At 40.1% G+C, this 27028-nt stretch overlaps 1 protein-coding gene across 3 annotated transcripts in view; it reads right to left on the bottom strand.

Annotated features, from left to right (window-relative positions):
* Nucleotides 1–5874: 5874 nt before the first annotated feature.
* Nucleotides 5875–27028, bottom strand: part of XYLB (xylulokinase) — a 275014-nt gene continuing 253860 nt past the window's right edge. For all 3 annotated transcript variants that reach the window (XM_069729772.1, XM_069729770.1, XM_069729771.1), the window contains 2 exons: nt 19382–19476; nt 5875–6018 (listed from right to left, as the gene is read on the bottom strand). In XM_069729772.1, coding sequence (XP_069585873.1) covers nt 5947–6018; nt 19382–19476 — 167 coding nt within the window. In that variant the 3' untranslated portion in view covers nt 5875–5946. The remainder of the gene's footprint in view (nt 6019–19381; nt 19477–27028) is intronic.

The raw sequence follows: 27028 nt of genomic DNA, 5'->3' as shown, positions 1-27028 counted from the left end.
AAAAATAAAAATAATAAAAAGCCATATTCCTCACCTGTCCGACGAGAAGATAATCCATTTGTTCCACGCCATAAGCCATTTTTTTATTTAATTCTCAATTTTACACACAATGTACATGGATGGGACACACGGCAAGGGGAGAAAATGGAAACACAGATGTCACACCTGTTAGCTGGGTAATCACATGGAACAGGGAACATCACCTGAAAGAAGCTCATCACTTCCCAGACTCAGATTGGACAGCTGAGCTGTCCATCAAAACACCAACAGTTCAACACGCCCCTTCACCAGATTGAATGACTGAGCTGTCAGTCAACGCTTCGAAGACACACTGAGAGGAAGAATCGTGACCGTAATATTCTCCAGGAAATCCCCAAACCCAGACTCATCTCTCGTTCTGCAGTGCTGTTAGGCTTGCATACAGCTGCTCAGCTATGGAAACCAATGTCATGAAGCTCAGGGCCCACAATTTGTGCTGATGTTAATATAGGGGAGGTTTGAAAATCCTTTGAGCATTGGTGACTGTTATGTACTATGTTCACCAGCACTCGGTGACTCCACTCTATGACTTTCTGTGATCTCCACTTCATGACTAAGATGCTGTGATTCCTAAATTCTTCTATTTTTCAATAATACCACTTATAGTTGATGGTGGAATATTATATATTTGGAAAAGAAGACATTTCATGAACTGACGTGTTATATTGGTGACATCCTATTACAGAACTGCACCGATATCAGTGAGTTTTTTAGAATGACGCATTTTTCCCTAATGTTACCACAGGTAGACGTCATGGATAATTGATTTATTTCATACCATTTTGGTAATGGAACTAAATTTAAATCTGAAGATGTATGTCCCAATACCTTTGTCCTTCTAGTGTATATACACACATGTACATATACTCATACAGAAAAAACAATTTGGCAAGCATATGGTTGCATCTTGGATGCATGTACTCTGCACAGTCTTTTCCTGTTGTTAAGGTTTTTTTTTTTCAGTTTCTTATTAGCAGGATGAACTGCTCATAAACAACCTCTGTGCATGTCACCCAGCTCTGTCATTCGGACTGACCTGGCCTTTTGTCTGATTGATTGCTATGCTGATAACATCATAAGGAATCTGCACCCTAAGGCTAGCACAAACTTATTGGAAATCAGATGTTATTAGCTACATTGCATCCCCAAACAGTTTACTTCCTGGAAAATATTCAAGATTTTCCCAGGATTAATGTAAGTTTCAACTGTGAAATTCTGTATTTGTTAACAATTTATTGTCGTTGGTAAACTTTTCTTATACAACTTTTTCTCATTTATAATATTTCTCTTTCTATGATACAGGGAAGGAAAAATCGAGTACTGGACAACCCCGTTAAACTTCAGCTGTTTTTCTCCTTGTATTCCACTTGGTTGAAGATGTCTAATAAAGGGTTAGAATTAAATATTCTTCATGGTGGAAAAGGATAGGTTAGGGGCTAATGCTGGCTTATATGGCCAAGGGATAAGAATCTCTTATTGGTTTTCCTTGGTGCTTAATAATTTACACTTTATTCCTTGTGGTCTAAGGTGGTGAAGGGGTTCATGGCAAAATTCAAGTGGAAGGTATCATAATCAAAAGATAAAATACAATGTGAAAAAATAAGGTACAACAGTGTTTGATTTGCTTTATTAAACACCTTTACTAACAAATTTCTTAAAATGCATACACCATATAAACTTGAGTATAAGTCGACCTGAGTATAAGCCGAGGCACCTAATTTTGACAACAAAAACTGGGTAAACTTATTGACTCGTGTATAAGCAGGATATGCATTGTCCCCTCATCCCTATCCTGGTATGCATGGCTTCCCATCCCTGTCTTTGTATGTATGGCTCCTTATGCCCTATCCTTGTCTGCATGGTTCCTATAAAAAAACAATCAAAACATCCTACATACCTTGCCTGCGCACCCTCGCTGCATCTCGTTCCGGCGCTAGCAGCTCTTCCTGCCGAGCGATCACGTGGCTCGGCTCATTAAGTTAATGAATATTCACTCCAATCCTATGGGAGTGGAGAGGCGTGAATATTCATTACCTTAATGAGCAGGGCCACGTGGTCACTTGGCCAGAAGAGCTGCTGGCGCCGGAATGAACGAGATGCAGCGATGGTGTGCAGGGAAGGTAAGTAGGATGTATGCTGGAAGACGGAGGCTGCGGCTGACACTGTGCGCTATTACAGAGAAACTAACATTAATTTCTCTTTAGCAGCGGCACAGGCTTTAGCCACAGCAGCTGGATCCTGCCTGTGACTCGCTGCTCCGCCGCTCCCCCTCCCCCACCCGCTCCTGCCTATGTGACCTGCTGCTCCGCCGATCACCCTACCCCTTTCTGTGACAACTGACTAGTGTAAACCGAGGGGGGCGTTTGCAGCACAAAAAAAATGTGCTGAAAAACTCCCCTTATACAGGAGTATATACGGTATATTGGCAAATAAAAGCTTGGGCACCCCTGGTCAAAATTACTGTTACTGTGAATGGTAAAGCAAGTTGAAGATGAAATTATCTGTAAGAGGCTTAAAGTTAAAAAGTCAAAGATAATTTTTTTTGTATTTTAGGCAATATATATATATATATATATATATATATATATATATATATATATATATATATATATATACAGTACAGACCAAAAGTTTAGACACACCTTCTCATTTAAAGATTTTTCTGTATTTTCATGGCTATGAAAATTGAAACTGAAGGCATCAAAACTATGAATTAACACATGTGGAATTATATACTTAATAAAAAAAGTGTGAAGCAACTGAAATTATGTCTTATATTCTAGGTTCTTCAAAGTAGCCACCTTTTGCTTTGATGACTGCTTTGCACATTCTTGACATTCAATTGATGAGCTGCAAGAGGTAGTCACGGGAAATGGTCTTCCAACAATTTTGAAGGAGTTCCCAAAGATGCTTAGCACTTGTTGGCCCTTTTGCCTTCACTCTGCGGTTCAGCTCACCCCAAACCATCTCGATTGGGTTCAGATCTGGTGACTGTGGAGGCCAGGTCATCTGGCATAGCACCCCATCACTCTCCTTCTTGGTCAAATAGCCCTTACACAGCCTGGAGGTGTGTTTGGGGTCATTGTCCTGTTGAAAAATAAATGATGGTCCAACTAAATGCAAACCGGATGGAATAGCATGCCGCTGCAAGATGCTGTGGTAGCCATGCTGGTTCAGTATGCCTTCAATTTTGAATAAATCCCCAACATTGTCACCAGCAAAGAACCCCCACACATCACACCTCCTACTCCATGCATCATGGTGGGAACCAGGCATGTAGAGTCCATCCGTTCATCTTTTCTGCGTCGCACAAAGACATGGTGGTTGGAACCAAAGATCTCAAATTTGGACTCATCAGACCAAAGCACAGATTTCCACTGGTCTAATGTCCATTCCTTGCGTTCTTTAGCCCAAACAAGTCTCTTCTGCTTGTTGCCTGTCCTTAGCAGTGTTTTCCTAGCAGCTATTTTACCATGAAGGCCTGCTGCACAAAGTCTCTTCTTAACAGTTGTGGTAGAGATGTGTCTGCTGCTAGAACTCTGAGTGGCATTGGCCTGGTCTCTAATCTGAGCTGCTGTTAACCTGCGATTTCTGAGGCTGGTGACTCGGATAAACTTATCCTCAGAAGCAGAGGTGACTCTTGGTCTTCCTTTCCTGGGGCGGTCCTCACGTAAGCCAGTTTCCTCGTATCGCTTGATGGTTTTTGCAACTGCACTAGGGGACACTTTCAAAGTTTTCCCAATTTTTTGGACTGACTGACCTTCATTTCTTAAAGTAATGATGGCCACTTGGTTTTCTTTACTTAGCTGCTTTTTTCTTCCCATAATACAAAACAGTCTATTCAGTAGGACTATCAGCTGTGTATCCATCAGACTTCTGCACAACACAACTGATGGTCGCAACCCCATTTATAAGGCAAGAAATCCCACTTATTAAACCTGACAGGGCACACCTGTGACGTGTGAACCATTCCCGGTAACTACCTCTTGAAGCTCATCAAGAGAATGCCAAGAGTGTGCAAAGCAGTCATCAAAGCAAAAGGTGGCTACTTTGAAGAACCTAGAATATAAGACATATTTTCAGTTGTTTCACACTTTTTTGTTAAGTATATAATTCCACATGTGTTAATTCATAGTTTTGATGCCTTCAGTGTGAATTTATAATTTTCATAGTCATGAAAATACAGAAAAATCTTTAAATGAGAAGGTGTGTCCAAACTTTTGGTCTGCACTGTATATATATATATATATATATATATATATATATATATATATATATTCATCTTTTAAATTTTAAAAATTACAAAAAGGAAAATGGGCTGATACAGAAGTTTGGGCACCCTTGGAGATTTGTGTTTTCAGATAACGTTGACCAAGGTTTGGGACCAAAATTATCCTGTTAGGGTCATGGCTTTTTCACTATCATCGTTAGGAAAGGCCAGGTGATGAAAATCTCCAAGCTTTATAAAAACCCTGCCTCCTCTAATCTTGTACCAAAAAAACAGTAGCCATGGGTTCTTCTAAGCAGCTGCCTAGTACTCTGAAAATGAAAATGGTGGAGGCTCAGAAACCAGGAGAAGGCTAATAGAAGATAGCAGAACTTTTTCAAGTTGTCCTTTCCACAGTTCGAAATGTAATTAAGAAATGGCAGCTAACAGGAACAGTTGAGGTCAAAATTTCATTGAGTGCTGCTTGTAGGATTGCTAGAGAGGCAAATCAAAACCCCCGCTTGACTGCAAAAGACCTTTAGGAACATTTAGCAGACTTTGGAATTGTGGTACATTGTTCAACTGTTCAAAGACACCTGCACAAATATGGCCTCCATGGAAGTGTCATCAGAATAAAACCTCTCCTGTATCCTCACCATAAAATTCAGCATTAGAAGTATGCGAAAGAACATCAAAACAAACCTGATGCATTTTAGAACAAGTCCTGTGGACTGATAAGGTTGAAATAAAACTGGCCACAATGATCAAAGGTATGTATGGAGAAAAAATTTCACACAATTTCAGTAAAAGAACATCTCGTCAACCATTAAGCATGGGCGTGGATCAATCATGATTTGGGGTTGTATTGCAGGCAATGGCACTGGGAACATTTCACGGGTATATAGAAGAATGGATTCAATTAAATTTCAATGAATTCTTGATGCAAACACTAAACCATCTTTAAAAAGGCTGAAGTTGAAAAGAGGATGGCTTCTACAAATGGATAGTGATCCTCAACACACGTCAAAATCACAATTCACCATGCAGGAACACAGTCTGATCATACAACAGCTCCTGGGCAGGGGAGAACGCAAAAGAGTATACAGACAGGACAGCATGGGATTCTTTTTCTGGAGTAAGACAATTCCCTGCCTGTTTTTTAAAAAATGTTTTACCTCAAAGAAATAATTATTTGCAAGCCTGTGCTGTAATGTCTGTATACTTTTTTGCTTCCTCCCCTACCCAGGAGATGTGATATGATCAGACCATGTTCCTGCATGGTAAGACACAGCCATTACACAGTACACAGCAGGGGAACATTTATAAGATTATCCCAGCACAGGAACATTTTTTAACACATCCAATTGTGGAATTTATTATTCCAAGACCTATTGATTAAAATATACTATGTTTGTGGGAAAATCCCTTTAAGAGGTTAAATCCAAAGTAACAAAACTCTGCATGCAGCTCTGTTCCGTTATCTACACAAAGCTACTGCTTTAACCTTTAGCTTTTCATCAGCAATGAGCACAAAGCTGCATTCTACCTACATGAATAAAGAATCTGAATAGAAATCTCAGAATAAAATGTTTTGCTCATGTATTCCTCACCATTAAGATTCCACACACTAAACTTTGATTGAATTTTATTTAATGCAATTTCTGTTTTACATTACATGTAATAATAGTTATTATGACTTTTCACATGATCTTGGCTGCTTGAAGGACTGCACTCTCGCACTCAGCATATCGCTTCAGTAGAGGCTGGTAAATCTAGAGGGAGACATATAGGTAAGAATTAATATAAAGAGAAAAAGCCAAAGCACCATATAGTCCAATGCATTGGGTGGAGGGCTCACGATGCCTTGGCCACTGAATCAAGCAATATAAGCAGCAGATCCATTCAACGGCAGGAAAAAATTGTGAAATAATTTCATGTTTTTTTATAAGCACCAGCATCTCAGTTCTTACATTGGCTTAAAACAAGTTCCATATTGAAACTGAAATGTTGCTGCTACTGCTCACATAGGCATGCAATAAATTCACCACAATCACCTGCAATTTGACAGGCGTGCTGCATTTTTTTTGGATGACTATGAATTAATATTATTTAAAGGATTAGATTTATACATATAATACCAGTAATGTGTTTTCATATACCCATGTATTTGGCGACTCTTCCATAATATACAAAACAAAGAGAAAATTGAGTCCAAAATATGCCAAAAAAGTACAAAAGTTTATTAATATACATGAAAAACAACTAAAAAAAAATTGCAAAGAAATATACATGAGTTTTGTCTGTATAGAGTCACGCCCCCTGAGGAAGCGACATTTAATGCGAAACGCTGGACGGACTGCTGAAATAGGTAAATACTCCCTATATTACGAATACTATTTGTAACATGCATAGTACGTAACAAAAGAACCCAGAGACATGCCATACTGAACGTGTAATTATTTGCTTCTATAATTGATCACTTGTTTACTACTAACGTATTTGAGATGTTAACTATAAATAGGCATTTAAAGGGACTCTGTCACCTGAATTTGGCGGGCTCTGTTAATGGTCAGATGGGCGGTGTTTTCTGTTCTTTCATGCACCCCTTCCTTTCCCGCTGGCCGCAATATTGTCTTGAATTTGATTAGATTTCCTCCGTAGTACACGCGTGCGGTGCGCAGTGCAATCTCGCCTTGCGCACGCGCAGTATGCTTTGCCCAACCGCGGGCAAAGCCGAAAAGCATTAGTGCACATGTGCCGGCACACTATGTCCCGGAAGTATTTCGCTGTGTTCCGGGACATAGTGCGCTGCCACATGCGCATTAATGCTTTTCGGCTTTGCCCGCAGTTGGGCAAAGCATACTGCGCGTGCGCAATGCAATCTCGCCTTGCACTACGGAAGAAACCTAATCAAATTCAAGACAATATTGCGGCCAGCGGGAAAGGAAGGGGTGCATGAAAGAACAGAAAACACCGCCCATCTGACATGACCGGTAACAGAGCCCGCCAAATGTTTCTTATGAGGCTCTACAATGGGATAAAACCTTTCTTTTTGCTTGCACTTTAAAATTTGATCCTGACCTATACTCCGGCCTTTATTTACACCCACGGATTTAATCACACTCTATACAGACAAAATCCATGTATATTTATTTGCAATATTTTTGAATTGTTATTAATTCATGTATATTAATAAACTTTTCTATTTGTTTGGCATATTTTGGACTCAGTTTTCTCCTTGTTTTGATTACTTAAAGGATTTTCAATTTTCAAGTAATTTGCCCCCAAAATTTTGAAAATACCTAACATAACATACTGAGCAGGTTCAGGTCCAAACTCCTGGGGGCCCACTGCTGCACCTGTTTTGGTATTTTGGCTACAGGGGCGACAAGACAACAGAATACATGACAGCTCTAGCTAATCTGTGAGCTCTGCAGCTGTGTCGAGGTTGACAAGATGTGCCACTGAGCTCATTGACTGGCTACAATGGTGACAAGTGCTGTTGACGTGACATTACCACTACAGCCTAAACATCCGAACAGTAGCAGTGGTGGGGAGCTATTTTAAGTATTTTACTGAGTTTTGAGCCCACTTTTCTGAAAGTGGACAATTGATCTACGATTTGCAACTTCTAAGGCTAGTTTCACACTAGCGTTTTGCTGAGCTGCGGAGGGCTGCGGACTTCCTCTGTGAAGCCCCGCCCATGGCCGCACCTCAGCTCCTCCTACGTCCACGTCATGCGGCCTGCGTACCTATCTTTAACATTAGGTACGCAGGTCATGCGGATGTATGCGGATGCCTCTGCATGTGTCGTTTTGACGATGCAGAGAAAAAAAGAAATTCCATCCAGCTACGTTCGACGCGGGTCGCCGCATCGTTAAAACGACACATGCGGAGGCATCCGCATACATCCGCACAACCTGCGTACCTAATGTTAAAGATAGGTACGCAGGCCGCATGTGGACATAGGCGGAGCTGAGTGGCGGAGGTGCGGCCATTGGTGGGGCTTCACAAAGGAAGTCTGCAGCCCTCTGCAGCTCAGCAAAACGCTAGTGTGAAACTAGCCTAAGAGAGTCTATTGTCCCTACATCATCAAACTAGCACAAAAAGTATAAATAGAAAAGTATTATCCAAAATAAGGCTAGTTTCCAGTGAGTGTGATAAGAATGCATCATTGAGTCCGAATTAGAAACACATATACCTACCTAACTCCACATCTAGATACTAGAACTATGGAAAATGGATGGGGAAGCTACACATTATAGAATCATATAATGTTACAGTTGGAAGGGACCTCCAGGGTCATCGTGTCCAACCCCTGCTCAATGCAGGAGTCACTAAACCATCTCAGACAGATGTCTGTCCAGCCTCTGTTTGAAGACTTCCATTGAAGGAGAAATCACCACCTCTCATGGCAGCCTGCTCCACTCATTGATCACCCTCACCGTCAAAAGTTTTTTTTTTTAATATCTAATCTGTATCTTCTCCCTTCCAGTTTTATTCCATTGCTTCTCGTGTTTCCATGTGCAAATGAGAATAAGGATGATCCATCTACAATGTGACAGCCCTTCAGATAATTGTAAACAGCTATTAAGTTTCCTCTTAGCCTTCTTTTTTGCAAGTTAAACATTCCAAGATTCTTTAATCGTTCCTCATTGGACAAACTTTGCAGTTTGCTCACCATCCTGGTAGCTCTTCTCTGAACTCATATGAACACGATATCACTGAAGGATACAGGGGTCTCTAAGGCTACTTTCACACTAGCATCGTTTGGCCTCCGTTGCAATGCGTCGTTTTGGAGAAAAAACGCATCCTGCAAAGTTGCCCGCAGGATGCGTTTTTTTCTCCATAGACTTTCATTGCCACACGTCGCATCCGTCGTGCGACAGATGCGTCGTGTTTGGCGGACCGTCGGCACAAAAAAAGCTACATGTAACTTTTTTTGTGCGTCATGTCTGCCATTTCCGACCGCGCATGCGCGGCCGGAACTCCGCTCCCTCCTCCCCGGACCTTACAATGGGGCAGCGGATGCATTGAAAAACTGCATCCGCTGCCCCCGTTGTGCTTTTACTTCACCGCATGCGTCGGTACGTCGGCCCGACGCACTGCGATGGGCCCGTACCGATGCTAGTGTGAAAGTAGCCTAAAAGGCGTAGGATTGGTAACATCTCCAAGCTACATATCATAGTTTGCTAAGTGATGTCACAGGAGCGGCTTTCAGGAGCTTTACTTGTGGAGAAGGACTTTGAAGGAGTAGTCGCCGGCCAGGACTGAACTGATCAGGGCATCATTTGGATTTCAGTGGACTGCACCAAATTTTGTAGCTAGGAATTGGACCTGTGGACACATATGCTGCAACATGTTTCCGTATCCGCCACATTTTTAAGATAGGCCTTCATATTAGAGTGTGCACACTTATTACACTGGTCAACAGCATTTTTGGTGCCAAAGATATTTCATCGAATTTAGGGTAACTTTGGGGTGCTGATTCTGAATATGTCATCAGTTTTGCCAGATTGGCTCAAGTTTTTGAGATTTTTGGTATCTTATTTATAGCACTTGTTGGTAAATGCGACGCATCATCTCATTAATTTCTTTGGATTAGTACTTGAACTGAGCAGTTCTCAATATAGTTTTGTGTTAATTAGTGTTCTAAAAGTTTGTTCATAGCTTGATTTTTGCACTAACTTTATGTTGTTGTCTGTTTTCCAGTGAAAAGCATGAACTCATCAAGAAGAAGTTGTCTTAACGATCCAGACTCATTCTGTTACATTTGTGGTGAATACACACTGCCAAAACATAGAAGAAACATAACAGACTTCTTAAAAAAAGTGTATTTTGCCTATTTTGGGGTTATGCTTGGGGACCAAGACAAGTTTTGGGCACCACACATAGTGTGCAAAGCATGTATCGAATTATTACGAAAATGGAGCAAAGGACAAAGAAAAAGCTTCAAATTTGGTGTTCCAATGGTGTGGAGAGAGCAAAAAAATCATCATGATGACTGTTATTTCTGTGCAGTGCAAGTGCAAGGATTCAATAAGCATAGGAAACGAAAATGGGAGTAACCTAACATGGAATCTGCAAGAAGGCCTGTACCTCATTGTGAAGATGTGCCTGTACCTGTGGTTACCATGTTACCTGACCTTCCCCCACCTGATGATGATGAAGTGTGTATTGGCAGTGTGTATTCACCACAAATGTAACAGAATGAGTCTGGATCGTTAAGACAACTTCTTCTTGATGAGTTCATGCTTTTCACTGGAAAACAGACAACAACATAAAGTTAGTGCAAAAATCAAGCTATGAACAAACTTTTAGAACACTAATTAACACAAAACTATATTGAGAACTGCTCAGTTCAAGTACTAATCCAAAGAAATTAATGAGATGATGCGTCGCATTTACCAACAAGTGCTATAAATAAGATACCAAAAATCTCAAAAACTTGAGCCAATCTGGCAAAACTGATAGCATATTCAGAATCAGCACCCCAAAAATACCCCAAATTCATTAAAATATTTTGGACACCAGAAAAAATTTTTTTTTTTGTTGACCTGTGCTATATGTTATTGTGGGCAGCACGGTTGCTCAGTGGTTAGTACTGCAGCCTTGCAGCGCTAGGATACTGAGCTAAAATCCCACCACGGACAACATCTGCAAGGTGTTTGTATGTTCTCCCCGTATATGTGTGGGTTTGCTCCAAGTTCTTCAGTTTCCTTTCATACTCCCAAGACATTCAGATAGGGAATCTAGATTGTGAGCCCCAATGGGGACAGTGCTGATTATGTGTGTAAAACACTGCGGAATTAATGGCGTTATATACGGTAAGTGGGTAAACTAAATAAAAGTTAGTTCACGTCTTTATAGTGTCTTATATATAATTTATGCGGGTGTTTTCATAAAGTGTTTGCTGCTAATTTCACTATGTGCAAGCAGTGGTTTATTGGCATTGCTAATCCCGAGATGGTTGGGATTGATACTTTGCAGAAGTTGAATTTTAGGGTATTTGTAACTACAGACAATACTCCTACGGGAGGTCCAGAGAAGTATGGAGGCACCAAATGGGGCTACATGGAGAGCTTCCAGATGTCTAGTTCTGTATGTATTTTTAGGCACATGTGATGGGTCTGTGTCATACAGGGTTATGTAATGTACCCTACCTACATTCAAGTTTGTCCAATAATAGAAAGAAAAATTACCGTATTTTTCAGACTATAAGACGCACCGGACTATAAGACGCACCCAGGATTTAGAGGAGGAAATTAGTGAAAAAAATATTTAAAGCAAAAATATGGTAAAATATTTAGTAACATAAATAACATACTATTGTATGGGGTGTTATTATATATAATAGTATGTTATTATGTTGGAAGCTACGGGACCAGTGTGATGTCTGTAAAGTACTATATGAAGAGGCTGGAGGGTGAGTATAAGAATGGGGGCACAGGGCTAATATTTAAAGCACCACTCCAGCACTGAAAAATAACACTGGAGTGTGCTTTAAGATCCCATGGGAGAACTATAACTCCCAGCATGTCCTGCAGATCCTATCATGAGCTGGGAGCTATAGCTCACCACAGTAGTGACAAAGTGCATTTTTATGTGTTGTAATTAATAAACTTTTATTTAATACTAATTTGCATAGGCAGTGCAGGCCCTGCTGGAGCATCACAACCAGTAAGCTGCATTGTTTTCTGTAAAGTGTCTGTAGGACCTGATGACATCATGAAGAGGCAGGGCTCTGTGCTGTCATGTGATGCTCCAACCCGCCCTCTTCATGACCTCACACAGGTCCTATGCCAGAGCATTCAGCAGAGAAGGTATCTGGCGATCTTTCTTCTGGCCCCTGCTCCTGCCCCCTCCTCCTCCTCCACCAGATACACAATCTCCCCAGCTGCTGCAGGAATCCAGCGCTGGGCAAACCATGTTTGTCTGCTGTTTAAGTGAAGGAATATTCATTTGCTGATCCTCGCTCACTGCTCAACTGACAGGTGGGCGGGGAAGCGGCTAATAAATATTCCTTCACTTTAAGCATCGGGACCACGTGGTTTCCCCAGCGCCGAATTCCTGCAGTGGGGACATTTTCCTGCCTCCTGCGAGTGGGATCCCAGTGCGATCCCACTGCACCGCTGCCCCCTCCCCACATGTTACATTTGGACCATAAGATGCACCCACTTTCCTCCCAAATTTGGAGGGGAAAAAAAGTGTGCCTTATGGTCCAAAAAATACAGTAAGTGCTTTTTTTAAAAATAATATGGTAGATAATATGTACAAATATGTGAGATTTCGAGTTTGATATATTTTTTATAGCAGACCAGAAATTAATATCATTGCTAGATCTCTTTCATGCCATGCAAGATTCAATAAATATTTTATACTAGATGGTGGCCCGATTCTAACGCATCGGGTATTCTAGAATATGCATGTCCACGTAGTATATTGCCCAGTCACGTAGTATATTGCCCAGTCACGTAGTATATTGCACAGTCCACGTAGTATATTGCACAACCACGTAGTATATTGCCCAGTCACGTACTATATTGCCCAGCTATGTAGTATATTGCCCAGTAACATAGTATATTGCCCAGCCACATAGTATATTGCCCAGTCACGTACTATATTGCCCAGCTATGTAGTATATTGCCCAGTAACATAGTATATTGCCCAGTCACGTAGTATATTGCCCAGTCATGTAGTATATTGCCCAGCCACATAATATATTGCCCAGCCACATAGTATCTTGTCCAGCCACGTAGTATATTGCCCAGCCACGTAGTATATTGCCCAGCCACGTAGTATATTGCCCAGTCACGTACTATATTGCCCAGCCACGTAGTATATTGCCCAGCCATGTAGTATATTGCCCAGCCACGTAGTATGTTGCCCAGTCACGTAGTAAATTGCCAAGTCACGTAGTATATTGCACAGTCACGTAGTATATTGCCCAGCCACGTAGTATATTGCCCAGCCACGTAGTATATTGCCCAGCCACGTAGTATATTGCCCAGCCACGTAGTATATTGCCCAGTGACGTAGTATATTGCCCAGTCACGTAGTATATTGCCCAGAAATCCAAAAAGAGAAAAACCGCACCCTATGTCCATACAGCTTCCATTCGCATAATGGCGCAAGTCAATGCCAAGGGGTCCAGCCCGGCTGCAAGTCCATATCCCAGAATAGAAGAAAGACAGCGCCACAACGGTCAGTGATGAAGACCTTACGTGTTTAATCTGCCTCCTGCGGCGACGTTTCGGTACAATAACCTTTATCAAGGTGCTTGATAAAGGTTATTGTACCGAAACGTCGCCGCAGGAGGCAGATTAAACACGTAAGGTCTTCATCACTGACCGTTGTGGCGCTGTCTTTCTTCTATTCTGGGATGTATACCCAAAAAGATAGAACATGGCCTATCTACATGACACTTCCAAAAAACCATTAGATCCAACAAGATGCAAATACGGAAGCAATAGTCATAAATCTAATACAAAAATTCTTTATTTATAGACAATAGTTCTCTTAAATATATATAGTAGAAATATTAATTAAAAAATGGAGATACACATGCAAAACCACAGCATGTACATGTACAATACCACATCTAGTTGTAACTCTTAAATGCATACATAGATAGATTATATATATTGGGCTATTATACTGATAATTCAGAGGGACAGCTGTACCAGATTAATGGCTAGTAGTGAGAAATATATATATTTACCAACTAGGTTATATTTAGAGGGGGCCAGAGCAATGCTAAAAAGCCCTATATTTAAATGCCAGTGCAAAAACCAGTATAGTCCTAATAAGTAATACTCACACTAGTAGCCGTATAGTACTCAATGCAGAGTGCTGCTGTATATTCAATATACGTCTGAGTCTAGCATTAAGTGCCTAGCACCAGTTGCGCCCAATCAGAGCTGTCCTCACATACATAGCCGTGTACTACTCAATACAGAGTGCTACTGCATATATTACACATGTCTGAGCCCGACTCCATGTTGCATCCAGATAATAATAAATGAAGGTGATACGTGACCTGTGCGTGCCGTGCTGAGCCCCAACGTGCGTTTCGCGTTAGCTTCGTCTGGGGGTTGCTAGCGTTAGTGTCAAAATGTGGGGTTTTTATAATCCTACCTCCATTGGTGGGTGCGGCGTGGTAATGGCGCTCGCTCGCTGAATCGAGCCCCAGCGCATGCGCAGGTCGGCGTCCCCGTCACTGTTCCACTTCCCCGTCTGACGCGTCAAGATTGCGCTGCCGTGGCAACGCGTCTGTTACGTTGCTGAATCCGCCCCCCGTCTTGACGCGTCAGACGGGAAAGTGGAACAGTGACGGGGACGCCGACCTGCGCATGCGCTGGGGCTCGATTCAGCGAGCGAGCGCCATTACCATTACTGTGGTTTTGCATGTGTATCTCCATTTTTTAATTAATATTTCTACTATATATATTTAAGAGAACTATTGTCTATAAATAAAGAATTTTTGTATTAGATTTATGACTATTGCTTCCGTATTTGCATCTTGTTGGATATTCTGGGATGTAGTATATTGCCCAGTCACGTAGTATATTGCCCAGCCACTTATATTGCCCAGCCACGTAGTATATTGCACAGCAACGTAGTATACAGCACAGAGCCACGTAGTATACAGCACAGACATGTAGTATACTGCCCAGTGGCGCAGTATATTGGCCAGTCACGTAGTATATTACCCAGCCGCGTATGTAACAGGTTAAAAAAGACTTAAAATAAAAAATAAATATACTGAGTATATACTCACCCTCCGAAGGTCCCTTGTAGTCCTGACGCCTGTGTGCGGTGCACGCGGCAGCTTCCGGTCCCAGGGTTGGTATGAGCGCAGGACCTGTTATGACGTCATGGAAGGTCCTTCTCACATAGCATCCTTTGCACCGGAACCTGACGCTTGCACTTCCAAGGACAGCGCTACGTCGGAGGGTGAGAATAACCTTTTTTTTTTTTAATTATTATTTGTAACATTAGAATTTTTTACTATTGATGCTGCATATGCAGCATCAATAGTAAAAAGTTGGTCACACAGGGTTAATAGCTGCGTTAATGGAGCGCGTTACACTGCGGCATAACGTGGTCCATTAACGCTGCCATTAACCCTGTGTAAGGGCTGACTGGAGGGGAGTATGGAGCGGGCACTGACTGCGGGGAGGAAGGAGCGGCCATATTGCCGCCGGACTGGGCCCGTCGCTGATTGGTCGTGGCAATGGTCGTGGGCGTTTTGCCACGACCAATCAGCGACTTGGATTTACATGACAGACAGAGGCCGCGACCAATGAATATCCGTGAGAGACAGACAGAAAGACAGATAGACAGACGGAAGTGACCCTTAGACAATTATATAGATAGATTTTTTATTATGTGATTTTTTTATATTTTAGCTGCTGGAACATTTTACATGTTGGAAAAAATTAGGCAAAACACAATTAATATTATATTTCCAATATGAATTCAATTACAGATTCATCCACTAGTGGAAATGTCACACATGTAAATGTTCCCCGCTGTAATCTGGAGTATCAGTGTGAATCGTTCTCTGTCATCTCTCACATCACCTTGATCTGTCCCAGTAAGTGCTAATAAATTCGTACCCCATCCTGAGACTTGTGACAGCTCCCGGTAAGAGAAATCTTTCTCCTTATCATTTAGATGTGGCAATGACAGGTAATTCTGCATTCACAAACTAAGCTGTATTTTTCAGTCTGTTTACATATAAATCAGCACATTATTCTTGTGTATATCCATATTCCGTACGGTCATGGGAGTCCAGTCTCAGAACATAACTGGGATATTTTCATAATATTGTGTACAACAAAATATTTTATCTATATTATACAACTAAACAGTTCCATAATACTGCCACACAAAGAAAAATGAAGAGCCAACTACCGGTATTTACCGTAATCATATTGCTGCCCATTTAATTTCCTACACACAAGGCTAGAAGAAAGAATCAGTCTCCAAGACACAATATTTTAAAGGAAATCAGTAACCAGGTTTTTGCTCCCCATCTGAATACAGCATAATGTAGGGGCAGAGATCCTAATTCCAGCGATGTATCTGGCCTTCCAGGGCTACTTGCTGCAGTTTTGATTAAAACCTGTTTTCTCTGCTGCAGATCTAGCAGTTCTCTGAATGCTGAACTCTTAAAAACCCTGCCTACTCCCCTGATTGGCAGCTTTCAGTTTACACTGTGCATAGGTAGAAAGCTGCCAATCGGTGGTCGGGACGGGGTTATACAGAGCTCATGAATATGGAGAACTACATGGTAGCAGGTTTATTAGTCTGATAAAACAGGGATTTTATCAAAACTACAGCAAACAGACCAGCAAGTGACACATCACAGGAATCAGGAACCCTGTCTTTACATTATGCTGCTGTCAGATTAAATGTCAAAACCTGGTTTCAGATTACCTTCAATTGAGGGTAGGAAAATAGATTTTTGGATATATTTTAGAATGAATCTTAAAAATATCAACTAAGATTGTAGAGAGCAGTTCACAAATTAGCTTAGATGACTAATATCCACCAAGCCAGAGACTCCATCCAAGGAGGGCAGTTTACAAAGTTATCAGTACAAATCTTAGTTTCCTTGGTCAGCAAAAACACACAGACAAGTGAACAGTTAAAACCAAAGATAGAATTTGTACCAGAAAAACTGGTGTCTGAAAGATCCCTAAAAATATGCACCAGCTACACTTTGGCTGCTGGACATCACCCATATGTATGAAAATAAGATCTGTTCCATCAAGAATTACTGTCACATTTTTATACCGCCCTAAATCCTCACTAAAAATAACACAAGGTATTTAGATCAAAGCAATTTGATCAAAACTAAGCACCCTATGTTATTTTCATGCACTATTGCAATTTATTTACTGCAGAGTATTTGGTCATTTGTTTTTATTTTAGATTTGGTTTGTTTAGTGGCCAGTGTGAACATGCGCCTACACACCGCATGCACACTAACTTGTATCCCAGTTCATCTCTTTTGATTTTTGGTTCAGATTTTTTGCTGTCTGTGCAAATAAGTGTGTGGCCTCCCTTTTCTTTGACTTGGGCATTACATTTATATACAGTGGCATGTAAAAGTTTTCAAAATTACTGTTACTGTGAACAGTTAAGCAAGTTGAAGATGAAAGGATGTCTAAATGGGCTAAAGTTAAAGGTGACACATTTCCTTTGTGTTGTAGGCAAAAAAAATATTTTTTTTCATCTTTTACATTTTAAAAATTACAAATAGGAAAATGGACCAATGCAACCGTTTGGGCATCCTGCATGGTAAGTACCTAGTATCACCCCCTTTTGCAAGTATCACAGCTTGTAAACGCTTTTTGTAGCCAGCCAAGAGTCTTTCAATTCTTGTTTGAGGGATTTTCATCCATTTTTCCTTGGAAAATTCTTCCAGTTCTGTGTGGTTCTTGGGTTGTCTTGCATGCACTGCTATTTTATTTATGTATTTGTCTAGCCACAGATTTTCAATGATGTTCACATCAGGGGACTGTGAGGGCCACTGTAAAACCTTCAGCTCGTGCCTTTTAGGCAGTCTATTGTAGATTGTGAAATGTGTTTAGGATCATTATCTATTTGTAGAAGCCATCCTCTTTTCATCTTCAGCTTTTTTTTTTTTACAGATGGTGTTATGTTTGCATCAAAAATTTGTTGACATTTCATTGAATCCATTCTTCTTTTTACCCATGAAATGTTCCTCGTGCCATTGGCTGCAACACAACCCCAAAGCATGATTGATCCACCCCATGCTTAATGGTTGGTCAGATGTGATGTTCTTTTCCTGAAATTCTGTGCCTTTCTATTTTATCCTCATCAGTACACAGGACTCCAAAATGCATCAGGCTTGTTTAGATTTTTTTGCATACTTCTGATGCTGAATTGTATGGAGAGGATGCAGGAGATGTTTTCTTCTGATGACTCTTCCATGAAGGCCATATTTGTACAGGTGTCTCTGAACAGTAGAACAATGTACCACAACTCCAGAGTCTGCTAAATCTTTCTGAAGGACTTTTGCAGTCAAGCGGGGGTTCTGATTTGTGTTGTGAATTCTGCTCTTGGGTTCCCTCCAGTGGTTGTTGGTGGGAATGCAGTTGTCTCTGACTCGCAGTCCTGGCCAGGTGTATCGAATAATTACAATTCTGACTGGGATATTTAGGTGTGCAGGATCCTTTAGCCCTTTCCAGTTGTCAATGTTTCTCTGGAAGTGTTGGATCTCTGCCTGGCCTCTCCTGCTTATCTGCCAGTTCAGCAAAGATAAGTGTCTGTTTCTTTTCCTGTGGCACACATGCAGTGTGCTTATTTTCAGTACTGTTCGTTTGTTTTTGTTTTGTCCAGATTAGACTGTGTCAGTGTTTTCTCAGTCTGGTTGGTTTCACTGGAGTTGCAGATATACGCTCCTACATCTTTAGTTAGATGTAGGAAGTTTTTTTGTATATTCTGCTGTGGATTTTTTGAAGGGTTTTAATACTGACCGCACAGAACTCTGTCCTATCCTGTCCTATCTAGCTAGAGTGGCCTCCTGTGCTAAATCCTGTTTTTTCTGCCTGTGTATGTTTTTTCCTCTCCGACTCACCGCCAATATTTGTGGGGGGCTGTCTATCCTTTGGGGATTTTCTCTGAGGCAAGACAGTATTCCGATTTCCATCTTTAGGGGTATTTAGTCCTCCGGCTGTGACGAGGTGTCTAGGTGTGTTAGGTACACTCCAAGGCTACTTCTAGTTGCGGTGTTAAGTTCAGGTTTGCGGTTAGTATAGTGGCCACTTTCTCCAGTGAAAGTTCTCATGCAGCTCCAAGGTCACCGGCTCATAACAGATTTGCCTCTCTAGCAATTCTACACGCAGCTCTCACTGAAAGTTTGCTTGGTCTTCCATTCCAGACGTTAAGACCGTCTCAAATAGGGTCACCTTGACGTGATGGAATGGTTGTTTTGTTTTTATGATCAAAATTATGTTAACTAAGTACCTTTTATTATTTTCATTCAATATTATTCCTCCACATACTGTGCATTGTATGTATACCAACTTATATTCCAATTCATCTCTTTAGATTTTTTATATAAAACAATTTCTAATATGTATAAATTATTTCAGGTACCTTGTCAGCCTGAGGTCTTGGAGTGACTACTAATTTATGCTGAGGAGCTTGTAGAACTTCTGTAAAACTTGAGGATGAGGAAAGTGATGCTAGTCCTGAAATAGATAAAAACAAATTGTCCAGGTGTTTTCGTTAACCATAAATGATGACCACTATTTCTCTGATAAATAGGATGCATAGTATGAAACTATGTGGCCCTAACTTAAAGGAAAGGTAATCCCCTACAGACAGCCGTTGTACATGTACGGTACAAGTGGCTAGTTCGACCCATATCCAGCAAATAATAGGAGCTCTACCTGCTATTATTAGTCTGTAAATTTTGTTAATTACCGCTCTCAAACTCGGACAGGGGTATTAACAGCACGCATGCATGGGGGCGCGTCATTCTATGCACCTGTAAGCATTCCTATGACGCTATCGCGGTAGATTGCTATTATGACTGGGGGTCTATTAAAGACTGTCATGACAAAGCTCCTTTGAAACAGCATGTGGCCGGGCTTCAATGGAGACAGTGAGTTTTACTATATGCAGCAATTCTGTGGAATTGCTGTGTATAGCACAAGTGATTATATGATCATAGGAACTAAGAAATACAGTAAAAAAGGCTATTAAAAAAACCTGAAAAAAAAGTTCAAAACACGTTGATCAAAATCTAAAAATAATTAAGGCTAGTTTCATATTTGCGTTTAAAAACGCAGCGTTTAAAACGCAAACGCAGGTGGTGAAAAAAACGCATGTAAACGCGTACAAACGCTGCATTTTTTAGACACATGTGTTTTCGCATGCGGTTAAAAAAACGCGGCGTTTTTACGCGTTTACATGCGTTTTTCCTGCTTTTGCGTTTTTGGTACGCATGATTAGAATTTTCACAAGAGAAAAATCAAGATCCAGACACCGCCAATGGGACTACAGAGGGCGTGTGACATGACTCTGTGGACCAAAATATGGAAAAATTGTAACTCTCAAAATGTGGTAACGCAAAAAAATATTTTTTGGAATAAAAAGCGTCTTTAGTGTGTGACAGCTGCCAATCATAAAAATCAACTAGAAAACCCACTATAAATAGAAATGGCTAGGGTTAGGGTCCCTAGGGTTAGGGTTAGGGTTTGGATCCCTAGGGTTAGGGTTTGGATCCCTAGGGTTAGGGTTTGGATCCCTTTATCACCTTGATGGTGGGGGGTGGCTTATGGGTTAGGGTTTGGATCCCTAGGGTTAGGGTTTGGATCCCTAGGGTTAGGGTTTGGATCCCTAGGGTTAGGATCCCTAGGGTTAGGGTTTGGATCCCCTTATCACCTTGATGGTGGGGGGTGGCTTATCAGTGTGTAGATTTGTTTTTCTCTATGGAAACGCATGCGTTAAAAAACGCAACCAAACGCATGTGCTTAAAAACGCATGCGTTTACATAGACAGCAATACGTTTTTTTGCGGCAAAAAAATGCATGCGTTTTTTGCGGCAAAAAAACGCCTCTAGAAATTACTACATGTTGCATTTACACAACAAAACGCAAGCATAGAAACGACGCATGCGTCGTCAAACGCGGCAAAACGCATACAAAAGAAAAGCATGCGTTTTTAATGTTAAATATAGGGAAAAAAACGCATGCGTTTATATGCGTTAAAACGCAGCGGCAAATGTGAAACCATCCTTACCTGGGCGGTAAACACTATAAACAGAAAAAAATTAAAAAAGCCAAAATTGTGAGTTTTTTGGCTGTCACAATACCGCAAAAAGATAATGCTGCAAGTAGTTATAAAAATTTCATATTTATCCCAAAATGGTGTCAATAAAAAGTTGTATCTCCCCACAAAAAATAAGCCGTCACACAAATCTATAGACGGAAAAATTTAAATGTTAAGAGTCTCAAAAAATGGAGACACAATCAAACAACATTTTTTCTTTCTTTTTTTTTTAATTTCTGATTTTTTTTTTAGCAATTTCACCACGCTTACATTTTTTTGCCATTTTCCATTACACTATATGGTAAAATGTGAGTCATTCAAAACTTCAACTTGTCAAAAAACATCCCTCATAAATCTATGTGGACAGAAAAATTTAAAGAGTTATGGCTCCTAAAAAAAGTGGAGGAAAAAACAGAAATGCAAAAATGGAAATGAGAAATGCTGGCAAGGGGTTAGACATCATGTAAATAAATCTTAACAATTTGTTCTCTTAAAACCTTTATAAAGTGGACATATACAGAGCGAGCAAAATAGTGGCGATGTAAAATGGAATTACTAACCATTACATTTTATCCTAGCCAACTCTATACTTGCAAAGTGTTGTACATGGGGACACATTCATGACATTAAAAGGGATCTCTCCCCAGAGATCACAAAACAAACTTCATACATTCTTATAAATATCTTAGTCCTGATGCACCTGGTATACTTACTGTGAAAATCTTTCAGAATGACTGTATTATCCTTTTTAAAAGTTTTCTTGTATGATATTTGATAGGTGTTTTATGATTTGAGCTAGAGTGAGAAAACTTTTTTTAAACGCATTACCCCTTTCATGTTTAAGAGATCTATCTATAAACATCTCAATTTGAAGATGATTAAAAAATGAAGGGGAATCATTGGGATAAATGAACAAAGGGAGCAATACTCACCTTGTGAATCCACTCTCTGCTTAATTACTGCTGCTTAGAAGGCCGCCGATTGGCTGTAGAGTCAGGAGACTGGTGGTCTGGCCATAATCACTAGCGGTCCCGTGGAGACACGGCGACAGCACTGTTGTGGAAGTGGATTTCCTGACTGAGATTAACTTCTTTTCTTCTTTTATCCAGACGGTGTCCCCATGTATTTTAATATATTTTTTTTAAAGCTAATAAACTCCTCTAACGTACAACACAGATTGTCATTGTAGTTGTTTCTCAACTAACGATTGATGGCTGCTTTTCTGTGGCATACATCAAACAGCCATAACAGACAAGTGAAGTCAATTAATAAACTTGTGACAATGGGACCTGTCAAGTGGAAGAACAAATACGCAATGAGAGACCAGTAAATTCTTGAAGATGATGAAGCATGGTCAAGAAGAGTAAGGACCAATTTGTACTTGCCAGACACCTATGTCAAGCACTTTCAAAGCAGTGAGTCTTCTGGGTGTTACCAGTATGCAGTGGTCAGTACCTACCAAAAATGTCTACAGATAAGACAACCAGTAAAACAGTGATATGCCAGAGTTATCTAGGGTCCAGTGATGAGTGTGAGAAGTAAAGGTTGAACTGCCTGGTCTGATTCTACAGAAAAGCTATTGTAGCACAGGGATAGGTCATCAATGTCTGATCGCTGGGGGTTCGACACGCAGCACGCACGCCAATCTGCTGTTCTCAGTGGAAATGCTCAATTGCGGAGCTGCTCTATTTTCTGATAGCAGCCACGGCATGCGCCACTGCAACTGAGCATTTTCGGCCAGCGGCCGCCACCATCAGGAAGAGCTGATCAGGGTGCCGAGTGTTGGACCCCAACTAATCAGACATTGATGACCTACCGTAAGGATAATCAACGATAAAGTAGAGGACAACTAATGATGAGTGAATGTGCTCAGATAATGTGTTATCTGAGCATGCTACATGCTTGAGTGTTATCCGAGTATTTGGGCGTGCCTGGATATGTTCGACTCCCAGCGGCTGCATGATTTTCTGCTGTTAGACATCTGCAACACATGGGGGGATTGTCTAACAAACAGGCTATCCCCGCATGTGTTTCGACTGAACAGCAGAAAACATGCAGCCGCGGGGACTGGAACATATTATCCGAGCACGTTCAAGAAACTTGGAAAACATCTGAGTACATATGCTCATCACTATGGACAACCTGTTTAATGCTGGCTATGAAAGAAAGGTGTCAGAGCAGATTACTGTGTATAGAGGACATCCGCGGAGATGCAGAGTGCACAAAATTAGGTGATTTCAATTCCGCAAAGACAAACCTATTTGGGCCTATTTGGACTAAACTTTTTTTTTGCTTTTTATTTTGCTCATACCAAGAGCCATAATATTTTAATTTTCCCATAAGTGTAGCTGTGTGGGGTTTTGATTTATCTATCTATTTTCAATGACACTTTTTGGGGAACCTATAACTTATAAACCATCTTTCATCAACTGTTCTGGGAGAAAATGGTCAAAAAAACAACAATTGCATCATTATATCTTGCATTATAAATGCAGCAGACTTCACCACTCTATTTATATACCATGCTATATTTATTCTGTAAGTCATTACCATTATGGTGATACTAAACTTGGATACTTTTTTGTGTTTTACTACTTTTGCAAAAGAAAGTTTTTGCAAAGGAAATCTTTTGATTTTATAACTTGCCATTTTTTTGACAGATATAATTTATTATTTCTTTATCAACAAGGTTGTGTGAGGGTTATTTTTTTGCGTGATGAAGGGGGAGGACTGAAGTACATTGGTACATTTTGGGAGACATATGACTCTTTGATCAATTTTTTACTTAATTTTTTTTTTTAAATGCAACTGTTTTTTAGTTTTTTTTCCATTGTCCACCATGCAACATAAATGTATTGACTTTATTTCCATGAGTCAGTTAGATTATGACGATACTGAAATTATATTGTAGTCTTTACATTTAGCGTACTTTAACTTTTACCAATTTATTTATTTTCTTACATTCAGGAACATCTAAATTTTCTGTCAACAGAGCTGTATGATGTCTTGTTTTTTATGAAAGCAGCTGTAGATTTTATTTGTGCCATTTTGGGATACATCGTGGTATTTGATTGCCTTTTATTATTTCAGTGGAGGGATAAAAACAATTTTGGCATTGTTTTTTTTATTTTTTTTCGCTGTTTGGGTTAAATAATAATATGTTAATGGAATATTTAAACTTTTTATGGACGCATAAAACCTACCTACTACCAATAATGTGCATATCTTTTTTAATTTTTATATTGTTACTTTATAAAACTATTTTATGATAGGACATTTTTTTTGTGTTTTAATTAGTTTTTTATATACAATATATATTTTTAAACATTCTAGTGTTTGTTGTTTTTTTTAACTTTTTTATTTTAGACCCTCTAGGGGAATGGAAATTCAGTGAGCTTGATCACTCATAAAATATAATGCACTACTTATGTATTGCAGTGTATTATGCCTATTAGCATTCTACTGGAATATGACCTAGTCAAGGCCTAATAGGAGTAGCAAAATGGCAACCAAAGGAAGTTGCGATTTTATGAATTCCAGAGTATATCAAGTTAACTTGGTGAGCTGGCCCCTAATTTTCCATTGATCCAACTGCTGAGACCTCCACTATTCATGAGAACATGACTCCAAAATGCCCCATTGGAATGGAGAAGTGGATGTGCATGTAAGCCATTGCTCCATCTGTTCTCCATCGGACTGCAGTAAAAAATACAGAGTGATAAATTCTGTAATCTCTGGCAGTTCCATTGACGACTAAATTCATAAACATTTCAACTTAGTGGAGATCCCATTGGTCAAAACCCAACCGATCCACAATTTGTCACCTAGCTAAAGGATTAATTGAGTCATCAAGAACATGGTTTTGATAGTATTCAGTGTAGAGGTTCATTTGTTCACTGGCTCAGCATGGAGCACAGGTGTTGGTGCTATGTTTGGCATAGCCCAAGGTAGGGCACTTTTGCTAGAGAACTTATGTTTATAGGATTATTCCTAACTTAGCAAGTTATTCTGCATGCATGGCCATTGCGCTATTCAAATGGGGAATTTCAAAGTCTTATTCTCAGGATGAAGTTCCAGAGGTTGAACACAAATCAGCAAGTTCACCTATCCAAATAGGTGTAAACCTTTAGAATAATCCACAAGCAAAAAAGCAAAAGGAGTCCTCCAATATCAAATAATTTTAAATATAGAAATTTTAATCAAATATGAGATTTAAAAAAAAAAACATTTTAAAAATGGGAGATGCTAGTACACCATACAGGTAATGGCAAAACAGCAAACACTGGACATGAAGTAAATTAAATTATGCCTACACATAGGGAAGTATATGTATATATATATATATATATATATATATATATATATATATATATATATATACAGGGTATGCCACATCCTGAAACAACTACACAGCCAACCTAAATAAAGGTAATAATAAAACTAAATACAAAATATAAAGTGTATAGTGCAAAAAATAGCTTATATAGCTATACAGTATTTAGAAATAAAGGGTAATGCGCAGTAAAACTGAGTAGATTACATTTTTAATGTGATATCAGGCTAAATAGCCAATGACAATGTGCAAAAGTAGCCATTTTTACAAAAAGAATATCAAATCAAATACCCAAAGATGTTATAATTAACCTATGTAGGTACAGGTCCATCATACCCTTTTAGCTATATAAGCTATTTTTTGCACTATGCACTTTACAGTTGTGGCCAAAAGTATTGACACCCCTGCAATTCTGTCAGATAATACTCAGTTTCTTCCTGAAAATGATTGCAAACACAAATTCTTTGGTATTATTATCTTCATTTAATTTGTCTTAAATGAAAAAACACAAAAAGGATTGTCCTAAAGCCAAATTGGATATAATTCCACACCAAACATAAAAAAGGGGGTGGACAAAAGTATTGGCACTGTTCGAAAAATCATGTGATGCTTCTCTAACTTGTGTAATTAACAGCACCTGTAACTTACCTGTGGCTTCTAACAGGTGTTGGCAATCACTAAATCACACTTGCAGCCAGTTGACATGGATTAAAGTTGACTCAACCTCTGTCCTGTGTCCTTGTGTGTACCACATTGAGCTTGGAGAAAAGAAAGAAGACCAAAGAACTGTCTGAGGACTTGAGAAACCAAATTGTGAGGAAGCATGAGCAATCTCAAGGCTACAAGTCCATCTCCAAACACCTGAATGTTCCTGTGTCTACCGTGTGCAGTGTCATCAAGAAGTTTAAAGCCCATGGCACTGTGGCTAACCTCCCTAGATGTGGACGGAAAAGAAAAATTGACAAGAGATTTCAATGCAAGATTGTGCGAATGTTGGATAAACGACCTTGACTAACATCCAAACAAGTTCAAGCTGCCCTGCAGTCCGAGGGTACAACAGTGTCAACCCGTACTATCCGTTGGCGTCTGAATGAAAAGGGACTGTATGGTAGGAGACCCAGGAAGACCCCACTTCTTACCCCGAGACATAAAAAAGCCAGGCTGGAGTTTGCCAAAACTTACCTGAAAAAGCCTAAAACGTTTTGGAAGAATGTTCTCTGGTCAGATGAGACAAAAGTAGAGCATTTTGGGCAAAGGCATCAACATAGAGTTTACAGGAGAAAAAAAGAGGCATTCAAAGAACACGGTCCCTACAGTCAAACATGGCGGAGGTTCGTTGATATTTTGGGGTTGCTTTGCTGCCTCTGGCACTGGACTGCTTGACAGTGTGCATGGCATTATGAAGTCTGAAGACTACCAACAAAATTTTGCAGCATAATGTAGGGCCCAGGGTGAGAAAGCTGGGTCTCCCTCAGAGGTCATGGGTCTTCCAGCAGGACAATGACCCAAAACACACTTCAAAAAGCACTAGAAAATGGTTTGAGAGAAAGCACTGGAGACTTCTAAGGTGACCAGCAATGAGTCCAGACCTGAATCCCATAGAACACCTATGGAGAGATCTAAAAATGGCAGTT

The sequence above is a fragment of the Ranitomeya imitator genome, chromosome 6 (genome assembly GCF_032444005.1).
Source record: "Ranitomeya imitator isolate aRanImi1 chromosome 6, aRanImi1.pri, whole genome shotgun sequence".
NCBI lineage: Eukaryota > Metazoa > Chordata > Amphibia > Anura > Dendrobatidae > Ranitomeya > Ranitomeya imitator.
The sequence above is the reverse complement of the archived record's forward strand: the minus strand, read 5'-3'. Positions and strand labels throughout refer to the sequence as shown.